The following is a 12,036-nucleotide window of genomic DNA, read 5'->3' as shown; positions in this document are numbered from 1 at the left end:
GATAAACAATGAGCAAGAAAAATCAGTTGACATATGCTACGTGGCAAAACAAAACATGGTGGGTTCCTTATATTGGATAGTCAAAAAAGGCCTCTCTGAGGTGAGATTTCAGTGAGATCTGAATGGCAAGAAACAGCCAGCCATGGAAAGATGAGGAAAAACATCCCAAGCAAAGGGACCACCCATGCCTAAGACAATAAAGAGGAGACACTGTTAAATGCTCAAAAAAGGTAAAGAGGAATCACTGCTGTGACTAAAAAGCATGCTGGCTGAGGTGAAGGGAGATGCAAGTTCTTGTAGTGGTTTGCAGGTCAGTGAGGAGGCATCCAGAGGACAGGAGCAAGGACTGGTCACTTTGACAGCTGTGGTGAGTACTGAGGCTAGGTAGGACAAAGGTTAGGTGGGATTAAGGTAGGTGGGTGGGGAGGGGGAAGGGATCCCAGGTGTGGGGAATACTATCAGTAGAGCACCGGAAAGAGCTAAATCCACGGTTCACAGGAGATGAGGGGGGCACAGGCCTGAATGAAACAGGAGATCTGTGTTAGAGCACAAGGATTTGAAGGTGGATACACGGCTGGGGGCAGGAGTTCCTCAGGCGGAGAGGGCCATCATACTAACAGCGACTTGACAGGCTGGGGGAATTATCCTAACACAGGTGGCTTTCAAGCAGAGAAAAATAAAATAAAATAAAATCTGAGATTCTCTCTCCTCCTTACTCATCCTGGGGTTTGTAACAGATACTGTGAAAGATACAGAGATAGATATCTCTCTATCTATAAATATTATCTATTCATCTATCTGCAAGACTCTAGCTCCACCAGGTTTTACATACAGCAAACCAAATACTGCCTGATAAAAACAAAATTCATGCACCTAAATACTAAGAGTTACTGTTTGCAGACTACTAACTACACGCTTGGCACTATGTTAAGTGCTTTGCATAACTTCATCTAGTCTCACAACCACCCAGAGTATTCTCTGTATTTTACCAATGATAAGCCAGGATCTTAGTAAGTTGCCCAACATCACAGGGACCCGGTCAGGATTCAAGCCAAGGGCTGCCCACCTCCAAGTCCCATGCTTTTAAACCACCACGTGTGATGCTAACCTTGAAAATCCTCTCCTAAGGAGAACATCATCGTGTTCCCTTTGACCTAGGGAGTCAGGGAGGAAAGACAGTACTGAACATCAGGTTTTCCCCAATCACTACTGAGTTACACCTTCCGGTCAAACCGAGATTTTCCCATAGCCAAAAAGCCAGACGGAATTATTTCTTCCAACACTGCCCACTCCCCCGCCACCAAGATTCCCAGGCTTCTAAAAATAGTAGAGGACAAAGGTCTGAGGAACAGGGCTAGGCTATCCCCAGGGGAAATTAAACGAGTCTAACAAACCTGTAAGATAATCAGCACTTCCGGAACCAACAAAATTCACTGACCAGGGAAAATGATGAGTCGAGGGTACTAGCGGGAGACATGGCACCTCTGCAAAGCTGGAAGGGCCCAACTGATGAGGTCTGAGTCCTCTTCTTTCTTCCTGTCCCCGGGTAATAAAGTCTCCATTTTGTCCTCAAAGTCGTGCTCAGTACCAGAGGGACAATAATCTTTCTCTTACTCTAAAGGTCCCGGTACAATAGCTATAAGTCCTTAAAAAACAGGCGCCAAACAAATTACATTGGCATTATACTGCTTTCTCCAGGATTCAAGTCCTAGATGAAAGGCATCATTATTTAAGATCATTATAATTACAAATGATAATCCAACATCAATGCTTCGCTTGGCCTTCTATTATAATAATATAGGGATGCCATAAACTCTTTCATCCAACAATCTCTTGGCTCTTCAGAAATCATAAATAACAAAGCTTCAATTGGCATTGCCTTCCACTGTCTGCCAAGGTTCACTCAGAGCCCGAGGAGAAAACTGACCAGCTCAAGCTGATTCACTCACAGCACATCTCAAATGAAACTCCAAAGTTTTACTCTTTTAACTTTGTTCCAACTTGGGGAACTCACCCTCTGCCAAGGTAGAAGTCTCACTCATAAGAAGGACTCCTCCTTCCTAACAACTGTCCATAACTCAATAGAAGAACTGAGATTGTTTATACATAATAGACTAAATGATAATAAAAATAACAGACATAATAATAAAGATAATAATGGAGGAAGAAAGTAAGCACAAAATCTTGTAGCCAGTGTTGCCTTAACATGCTGATACTCATTATTCCTGATTCAGAATCACATAGAATGAAAAAGCTTTTTTGCTTTGGGTATAAACACAGAACACATGATTTATTTATGTAGGCAACTCTGTTCCTCGAAAGAGACTAAAAATGTTGCAATACTTCAACTTTACTAAGAATATAACATGTGCAAAGGTGCTGAACTAGATATGTTCCCTAAAACAAGGTTCCTCGAAGAAGGGGTTCCAGAGAGAAGACTCACAGTTGAGAACAATCCCACTCCAGGAAATCTTGCCTAACCATCTCAGTCCTCATTGCCCTCCTTCCCCTCAACCCCTCCAGAATTTAGAGAGTACACCACACACGCCAGCATTTCAATAGCTATTGTCTTGTGGGGTGCACTTGTTTCCTGCGTGTTGGTCACGTCACGTCAACTGGGAGGGCAGGAGCCAAGCTTTCCATTACTTCTCTCTGCCATAGCACCTCAAACAGAGCTGGTAAAGAATATGCTAGATGCTCAGTAAACCTTGCTCCTCCTGGCTGGAGAGGCAAGCTGTCTCTTATGCTCTCTGCATTATACCTCCAGCCTCTCACTTCATGATCACAGCATCCCTACAGAGGTAGGAAGGACGTTTACTACAGTGTGGAAGCAAAGGCTCACAAGAGTTAAATGACTTCCCCAAAGCTGACAAGTAGCAGATGTGAACGAACTTGAACCCAAGATCCTTAGCTGCAAGTGCTAGACTCTTCCTTACACAAAGAATTACCAACATCTTCTCTCATAACATTCTGACCTTTAATATCCCTTCCCAACTGAACCTCGCTCTGAGTAATTCAAGTCAGAAAATGCTTCCACCACATTTTGGGGTTGCTCAGATATGGGATTATGGGGAGAACTTTTTAAAGCTCATAATTCACATGCAGTCAGTGGAGAGTACTGCTATAACTTCTCTCAGCCAGGACCCACACAGACTTGCCGTTCGATCTCCGTTGGTTTACCGGTTTACTCTGGAAGTAGCTGTTTTACACAGAAAATGACGTAAAGATTTTTAAGCATAATAGGTTAAGAAAGATTGCTGGCTTGCTGATTCTGAGAAAATGAATTTAAAAATTAAGTGATTTGCCTGAAGTCACACATCAAATTAGACCCTTCTGAGCCACCCCTGACTCCTCTCTGTCCCCATACTGGCTGACACATCATGCTGTACCACCTTGGCACTGCTGACATTTGGGTCTGGATGATTCTCTGTTGGGGGTGGGGAAATCGTGTACACTGTAGGACGTTTAGCAGGAGCCCTGGCCTAAACTCACTAGCTGCCAGTTTTACCCCATCCTGTGACAATCAAAAATGTCTCCAGATGTTGCTAAATGTCACCTGGGGATAATCGCCTCTGGTTGAGAACCATTGCTCTAGACCAGTGGTCTCCAAACAGAGGTACACAAAGCAATCCACTGGGTTTAGAAAGAAAATATGAGACTATTTATATTAACTGTCATCTTAAAAAATAAGATTTTTATCTTTACTAATATTTAATATATGGTCCATCTCTAATGTTTCCATCAAGTCCGAATGTCAGTCACGCGTCTCAGACAAATCTGATGGAATCCTGGGGGGAGAGCGGAAGCTCCGTAGCAAAGGCTGAGATGTACTGAGAGGTACTGCAGGCCATGTGCTTGGTTAAGTGCGTTTACTGATTACATTTGTTTTAAATGGATTAGCCCTCATAAAACAAACAAGGGGATTAAAAAGATTCCTGCAAAGAAAGCTTGGATAAAGATAACACAAGCATACGTGAGCAACAAGAGAAGGGCAGGGCCTGATTTCTATCCCGGTGTCCGCTTCATCAGTCACACTACAACGTAGAAACAATCACAGTCTAATAAGATATGACAAGAAGTTCACCGAAACCTTGCTGAGATTATTTAAAGTCTGGATTTGCAACCACTATCATAAATGATGAACTTCACTGTAAGTACATATTACGCCTTCAGATTATTAGCTAATGACAGCAGGCCATGAATATAATGTAAATAAACAAGGGAGAGCATGTCTGTAAACTGAGTGTTATTCTACCCAAAAAGTTTAAAAGACTATTGTTCTAAACCAACACTGCCCAAAGCACTTTCTCTGATGAGGAAATTTTCTCCGTCTGTGTTGTCCAAAATTGTAGGCCTTAGCCACACGTGGCTATTAATCAACTGAAATGTGGCTACTGTGTCTGACGAATTAAATTTTTATCTAACATCAGATCATTTAAATTTAAATACCCATATGTGGCTAGTGGCTACTTTATTGGCCTGCACAGCCCTGGACACTAGTAGATCACTACTGTCTCAAAACATACAGCTCTCAGCAAGCAGTGCACTTTCCTGCTTTTGTGTCTTTGGTTATTCTCTCTGTCTAGAATGTTCTCTTGACCCTGTCCATCTAGTACTGAGTTCTTATTTTTGAAGACACATTTCAAGTATCACTTTCTTTAGCTTTCCCTGACTACTCCTCACCCCACAAGATTAATGGCTCCCTCATGTCTGTCCCCTAGCCCTTGTACATCCCTCATCACAGCACGTAGAGCTATTTGCTCGTGTGTCTGGAGTTCTATGATAGTGAGCTCCACAAGGCAGAGCCGTGTCTTATGTAATCACTGCATGACGTCCAGCACAGGCACGGTTACTGAACACGGCAAAGAATGAACCAACACACCTGGGTCTTCCAATCACACTGCAGTGCTCCCGCCACCACACCAAACACACCAAAAGATGGCTCCAGAAAAGTAGGCTGAAGGCTATGCTCGCTACTTCAAGTGCTGGATGCTACTTCAATAGGCAATTTCAGTTCTATGATTATCATTGTTTGGCTCTTAAAGATGCAGATGGCACAGGGATTTCTTAAGCAGCTCAGAAAGCATCTATCCTTTGAAGAGGACAAGATGAAGGTGGACGGTGGGGTGAGTCCCCTTTCTGTCTGAAGTGTCAATTTTCAAATACTGCAAGGTAAAATGACTGCTCTGATGCAATAATATGTTTTCATGTGTTCTTTATTAATATTTACCAAGCTTTCCCTGTGTACTCTACATGCAGTTTTAGCTACTGAGGTACAAGTGCATGCCTACCCCCATATCCTCCCTCTCGAAACCCATATGAAACTGTTTTTCTCTCTCTTCATGACCTCTCATTAAATGAGCGTGACTTTGTTAGAAAGACCAAAGGAAAGGCTTTGACCACGCAATGACTTATTCTAGATTTCATTTCTGAATTCGAGATTTGGCTATATTTAGCACAGCTATAACCGTCATCATGCCCGAAACCAGGAAGAAGACACCATTCACAAGCCACCCCCTGAAAATCTGCAGTTGCCGCTAAAAAATCAGACTTCCCAGCAGGCAAAGACATCTGAAGTGGGAGGGGTCAAATTGGTTGTTTGCATCAAGACCTCACATGCTTATAGCCAACCTCCCTGCCTGGCACTGAAGCTCTCCGTGGCCTTATTTCCTTTTCTTTTCTCTCCAACATACCTTCTGCTTGGGTCAAACACCCTCATTATCTCCCCTGTCCACTCCTTCCTGTAACACTGGTCTTCTCACTCCCCCGCCTGCTTCTGGTTCAAGCTTCTTGCCTCTCTTCGAACCTTCGGGACCGCTCCTTCCCCAGACACCAGCCACCTCCTCGCCCCCACTACTGGCAAAGGGCTGAGGCACAGAGGGAAGCAGTGCACACTGGACAGCTAGCCAATGGTTACTCAGAAGGCCCAGGGCCACTGGGGAAAGCAAGCAGCCAGCACAGCCAGGGAGCAAATGTAAAAGAATTTCCTTCTACCATGCCATGCCCTACTTTCCTTGACTCTGGAAGGGAAACTTCTACTAACCAAAATGATAACACCAGACTAGCCAGTTTTCCCAGAACTCACCATACTGTCTCCCCTCTCTGCACTTTTGCATGTGCTAGTCTCTCTGCTTACAAAGGCTTGAGTAACTCTCATCTGGAACATATGCTGGGTAATTTCCATTCCTGTTCAAACAACACTTCATCTGGAAACCCTCAGCCCCAGGCCCTTTATCATCTCATAACATCTTTTTACCACCTACTCCACACCCAGGACCATGCTAAGTGCGGCACACTTATCTTAGCGTTATTTGCTGGTCTTTGAGCTCCTTAAGAGCCGGGCCCAAGTCCCATTCATCCCAGTAGCTCTGGAGCCTAATACAGCACCTGCCACAGAGAAGGCACCAACAAACGTTCACTAAACGAATACATGCATGCATCATATTGATACCACCAATACATATTTATGCCACACATACACACACACGCACACACATTTGTTTGGTTTAGGTGATTTCACACATATTTTTTAAGCCTCACTACTTTGCATTGTAGGTAGGAGAAACTGTCAAAGTGTACTGATATGGAGACTTACTGAGTAGTTCTCATTAGCCCGAGACCTGAATTCCTTTAGTGGTGGTCAGAAAACTTTCTTGAAGGGCCCCCTGGTCCACCTTATATAGAATGTTCAGGAATGCTGTCTTGGACACAGCAGGTAGTCAACATTTACGTATTGTCTGGAGCTTAGACGTAAGGCCTCATATAGCTGAGGGGATATGACAAAAGCATAGCCTCTCAGTCCTCCTTTGAGCATTGCTCCACTTTTCCCATTGAGCTCATTCTGGAAGCTTAAACCAGATCTTCCCTTGACATCACACGCCCGTTACCTCACACATGATTTAGCATCTCATCATGGCATCTTCGCTGAGGAAGCTAGAGAGAAAATATCCTCCCCTGCACCAGCCTACACAAAGCCAGACCCCTCTGAACTCGTGACTTAGAACCTTCACTTCCCGCAGACAGACAAACCCCCACTGGACTAGTTAGGGAAACCGGGCGACTGGGGCTGATGCCGCTGATGGAAAGATGGCAGCCCAGGCGCCCTCCTGCCTTGCGCTCCAGCACCTCCTCCTTGGGGCTCCTGCGATTCCTCACTGTAAAGTACAGACCAAACCCACATGAGGGAAAAAGGGACGGTCAGTGAGATGAGGTGGTAACAGGGTCTGAGCTTGAAGCCCAGCACATCATCCCTCCCTGAACTGCCCGGCCACTGCCCTGGGCACTTTGATGCATGACTCGCATCATCCTAAGACAACACTGGCTGGGACTGGTGGCTAGGTCAGCACCTGGGGACTCAAAGAGAAGAGGGTTCAGGAAGGAGCACGGCTACCCAAAACATCTGTTGACCCTTTAAGGAGCTGCTGACGCCTCCGCAAAGAACATTGGGCTGTGTCTACCCACACTGGGGGAAAGGAAAGCTGCAGACTGCTGCAGTCAAACTAGCCTTCACATTGCCCCCCATTCCTCCTGGCTGAGAAATAATGGCTACCAATTATTGAACATCTGAAAAATGTTAAATAGTTTACATACATTGCCTCAGTTAATGTTCAAGACCGCTCCGTAGGGCAGTGGTTCTGAAACTTTAGCTTGCAGCAGAATCTCTCCAGGAACATGTTAAAGCCCCACAGCCAAGTTTATGGGGCGAGGCCTGAATCTGCATTTCTAACAAGCTCCCACGTGATGCTGATGCCCTGGCCCCAGGCTCCACACTTTGAGAGCGCCATAGGGAAACAGAGATTCAAGAGAGGCTTGAAATGTCTTACCCAACGTTTCACAGCTGGTAAAGAACAGATCCAGAATTTGAACGTAGATCTGCCTGATTCCACAGACAGCCCTGGTAACCATGCTGCTGTAGGGGTGAATGTTTGCCTTGTTTTCATAAATTCACTGACAGCTCCTTAAACGCAGGCATCACACTTTAAACCTCCCTATATCCTTCCCAGAAACTAGCAGTGCCTTTGTACTTGGTGGGTTCTTCACAGGTACTTTGTATACTGGCTCCTACACAGCTACATACTTCTAAGAACCACATATTCAAATTCAGTTGAAGTCAAAGAACATAAAGAGGGCAACACTGCCAGACCTAGCTGAGTCTCTGCCTATGCCGTCACCGTACCTGGATAACTCCTGCTCGTGCTTCAGTCAGTCACTTCCTGCAGCAAGCAGTTCTTGGCTCTCTAAAACTGGAGGCCACTGCACCCTAAGCTTATCTCCATGACAGCACATATTGCTCTGTTTTAAGTGGCTGTTTTCCATCTCTCAAAGTAGTCTGTAAATTCCAGCATCTAGTTTTAAATCATATTCCCCAGAGCCTAGCACAGTGCCTGGCACATCACAGACACTCCATGACTGTTTGTTGAATGAATAAATGAATGAATACAGAGCTGCAAGCCCTCAGTTCCATTTAAAAATACCATAATGCATGTTGTGCAGTTCTCAGGGATGAATTCTGAGGAAGAGAAGGGCAGCCTAGATAAAAAAGACCAATTTTGCCTTTTCTCCTCCCCATCGACTCAGACTCCAAGAAAAGGCACTGCTTAGGGTAGCATCATCTCTAATGAGACAATATCCTAGCTGAACAAAATGTTTCTGGGCTCTAAGTTGAGCAGAGGCCGTTGAGAGGGAAGGAAAGAGCTCTGTGCCCCCTCGTTCCTCTTGATTTCTCTCTCACACACCCCTTCTCCATTTCTCCATCCCACTGCAGTCAAGGGCTTTGGCACAGGGATGAAACAGACAGACCAGACTCAAGGGTGTGGATCTGGCAGCGGGCACAGAAGCGTCTCCCATCCTGCACCAAAGCCCACAAGGAAGGATCCGGAGGGACAGTGACTCAGGCCCCGGATTAAGTCCAGTTAGAGCAGCACTGAAAAGGGAAAAGAGCAACAACTTCATAAGGACATCAACTGCCAGATCTTTTTTAAACCAGTGTTTTTAAAGAGGCTTCAACCGTAACCCCAGAACACTGGGCCCAGCTGAATTCCATGCTGACACACGCTGAGAGCCAAACAGCTCCTTCTCCAAACCCACCGCGAGCAACACTCACCGTGTCAGGCATGTCCCAGGCCCAGGTTGGGGCCCTTGCTCCAGCCTTAGCTTGCAAGAAGGCTTCTTCTCCTGCTAATAAACTGTTCCCCCACCATGCTGCAGTAATAGAGGCCTCCCCTTCCCCCATCCCCTCTCGGCTGATAAAACAACCTACAGCAGGTTGGCCCCATCCAATTAGTTTGAATAGCTTCATGCCAAGGAAATTGCTGCTTTTATTAAAAGTAAAAGCACACTAGGCAGGCAATGGGCTGTGAAAATTATGAGTCTGGCATAATTATGAAGGTCGACGTTAAGGTTACCAAAAGAGACATGCAAAGGTTTCAGGACAGCCTGGGGGATAAAGATATATATCTACATGTCTATAGATACACAGATGAACACACATGTAGGGAATTTATACAGCAGATCTAAATAACATCCTCTCCAAAAGAGAAAAAGCAAAAATCGGGAGGCCACTCTCAAGTAATTCTTTGGGCAAAACACAAACACAAACACACACACACACACCCAAATACCAAAAAACAAGAACAGGAGAAAGAGGGGCCTACTGGACTGATTTCAAAATAACCACATTCATTTCATGTAATTTGTTATCTTAGCTGCATCCTGGGGACCTGATTACAGTTGGGTCAGGAAACAAACCTAGTCAAATCCACCAAGAGCCTTGGCTCTTAGAAAAACACACTCTGATTCTCTGAAAATCCTCTCTTCCTTCCAGTGCCTGCTCAAGGGAGTGGGAAAGTTGGGTAGGAGAAGAAACCCCTCTTAAAGGTCCTCCATCCCCACCACTCAGCCCTCACATCAGTATTTCAAGTTTTAGGAGGATGACAAGCCCCACACCCTACATTTGATGTGAAGCTTTACACTTTCACACATACGTTTTCTCGTCTGATCCTCATAATTCGGTGAGGCAGGCAAGAATTGGCTTGTCAATTTTTTTTTTTTTAAATAAAAGGTCACCGAGGTAAACGATTTCTGGCAAATTCCCCCCACCCCATAAAGCTCTGTCACTTTGAAATCTCAGTTTCAAATTTCTCAAGGACAATGATTCACAGGGCAAGGGGAGGGGGAAGGGAGGGTCAACTGGTCAAAACCCATTCATACATTCAACGTCTTGGTGCATCAGCACAAGATTTTAATTTACGGCGCACTGAAAGAGTCCCACCATACCTTCCGCCAACACCTCGTCCACAGTGACCTGCTGTCGCCCAATGCCAAAGACCCTTCCGATGTAGCCACTGCCCAGGCCCGAGGTGCTGCCCCCTCCTCCGCTGGAGCCGGAGCCCAGGCCAGAGCCGCCCTGCTCTCGCCGGGAGTCGAAAAACTTCTTCATCTTGCGAAAAGGAAGCAGTAAAGCAAAATACCGACGGTTTCTAGATTTTTTTTTTTTTTTTTAAACAAGAGATCCAAGGATTTCTTCTCGGATTTCAGCTAGGAGAGGAGCCACCCGAATCCGGCCGAGGGGGTGGGGGCTGAGGGAGGATGCCTATAGGAATATGCGTGTCAATCGCGCGGCGGTCCCCTCCTCCTCAAGAGAGCGATTCGTGTAAGTTTAAACCTGTGATGACAGAGGAAGAGAGAGAGGATGAATCAGTAACACACTTAAAAATTCAACTGCTGAGTCCTAGGGGGAGCAAAAGCCACCATCCTGGGGAAACGCTTCATGCATTTTCTTAGAGAGAAAAACCCTGGGGCTGAAAACGCGTCCCCGGCCCCAGAACCCGGGACCCCGTGCCCCGGGGTCTGAAAAAGGAGTGATTCGGGCCGCCTCGGGCAGCGCTGACCCAACCCGGCACTGCTTCCCCTCCTCCCCGGTCTCCCCGCCGCCCCGCGAGGCAGCATCCCAGCGGCACCCACTTGAGATGGCTTGGCGGCCGGCGCCCAGCTACCAGCGCCGCAACATTGTCACGGCCGCCGGGCCGGCCTGCGACAAGGAGAGGAGGCGGCGCTGCAGCGAGAGCCGGGGCCACGTTCGGCGCCCGCCCGCCCGCCAGCTGATCCCCGGAGCGCCCGGCGGAGACTAACCCGCCGCCCCTCCCCCGCGCGCGCTCCCGCTCGGCTCCAGCCACCCAACCAGGAAGTGAACCGCCGCCGGAAGTGCCTCTCGGGGCGACCCGGCCAGGGGCCCAGGCCACCGGCGGCCGCCGCTCTGTCGCCACAGACGGGAAGGAGTTGTCGGAGAGAAGGGGACCGGGGAAAGGGGATCTCGGTGCGGAGAGAGTTTTGGAAAAGAATGTTGAAATTGCCCGACCCGTAGGGCACTATGGGAAAGGTTGTTCGGCGCAGCCCAGCGGCTGGACTGCAACTCCCAGGATGCCCCTGGACGACCGAGAGAGGCGGCTGCGGGGTCCTCCTCGGCCACGAAGGTGGTTAGTGGAGTGGTGCATTTGTGGTGATTCAGTTATTTAAACACATCCGGTAAAGAAACTGCCAGGGACCAGGGTTTCCACCCTGCTGCATGTCCCACCCTTCTGGAGCCATCTTATTTGCGACTTGACCTCCTTGCACAAGGGACTCTGGGGATTGTGGTTTCCGAACGGATCGAGACTGACACCTGAAGGACGCGGCTTAGCCGCTTAGCCCCTAGCTGGTCCTGCGGGGCTTACCGACGTCACCTGGGCAGAGGTGGAAGACGGGAGGTGATCGGGAAATTTTTGCCGGCAGTTGGTGCCAGGCCACACCCGAAAGCCAACCTTAACATAAATAAACCCAGAGCCCTTCCTCCTCCAACTTCAAAAGCCGCTTTTGCTCCCAGATGTTATTGAGAACCGGCTCACGGGTCAGCTCTGAGCTAGGCGCTGTGAGAACGCTTAATAAGACCGTGTCTTTTCAGGAAGTCTACAGGCGAGACTCAAACTGAGAAACTTAAAGGGTGTGTGTGCGGGGTAAATCGTAGGGTACCAGGAGACCCAAACCCCAAACTTTGGGGCT

At 47.3% G+C, this 12,036-nt stretch overlaps 1 protein-coding gene across 19 annotated transcripts in view; it reads right to left on the bottom strand.

Annotated features, from left to right (window-relative positions):
- The window catches only part of AAK1 (AP2 associated kinase 1), a 168,563-nt gene extending 157,093 nt beyond the window's left edge, over nucleotides 1-11,470 (bottom strand). For all 19 annotated transcript variants that reach the window (XM_082356295.1, XM_082356298.1, XM_082356297.1 and 16 more), the window contains exons 1-2: nucleotides 10,963-11,470; nucleotides 10,276-10,663 (exon numbers count right to left, since the gene is read on the bottom strand). In XM_082356295.1, coding sequence (XP_082212421.1) covers nucleotides 10,276-10,438 — 163 coding nt within the window. In that variant the 5' untranslated portion in view covers nucleotides 10,439-10,663; nucleotides 10,963-11,470. The remainder of the gene's footprint in view (nucleotides 1-10,275; nucleotides 10,664-10,962) is intronic.
- Between the last annotated feature and the right edge of the window lie 566 nt (nucleotides 11,471-12,036).

Source organism: Balaenoptera borealis (assembly GCF_965194805.1).
Source record: "Balaenoptera borealis genome assembly, chromosome: 15".
NCBI lineage: Eukaryota > Metazoa > Chordata > Mammalia > Artiodactyla > Balaenopteridae > Balaenoptera > Balaenoptera borealis.
The sequence above is the reverse complement of the archived record's forward strand: the minus strand, read 5'-3'. Positions and strand labels throughout refer to the sequence as shown.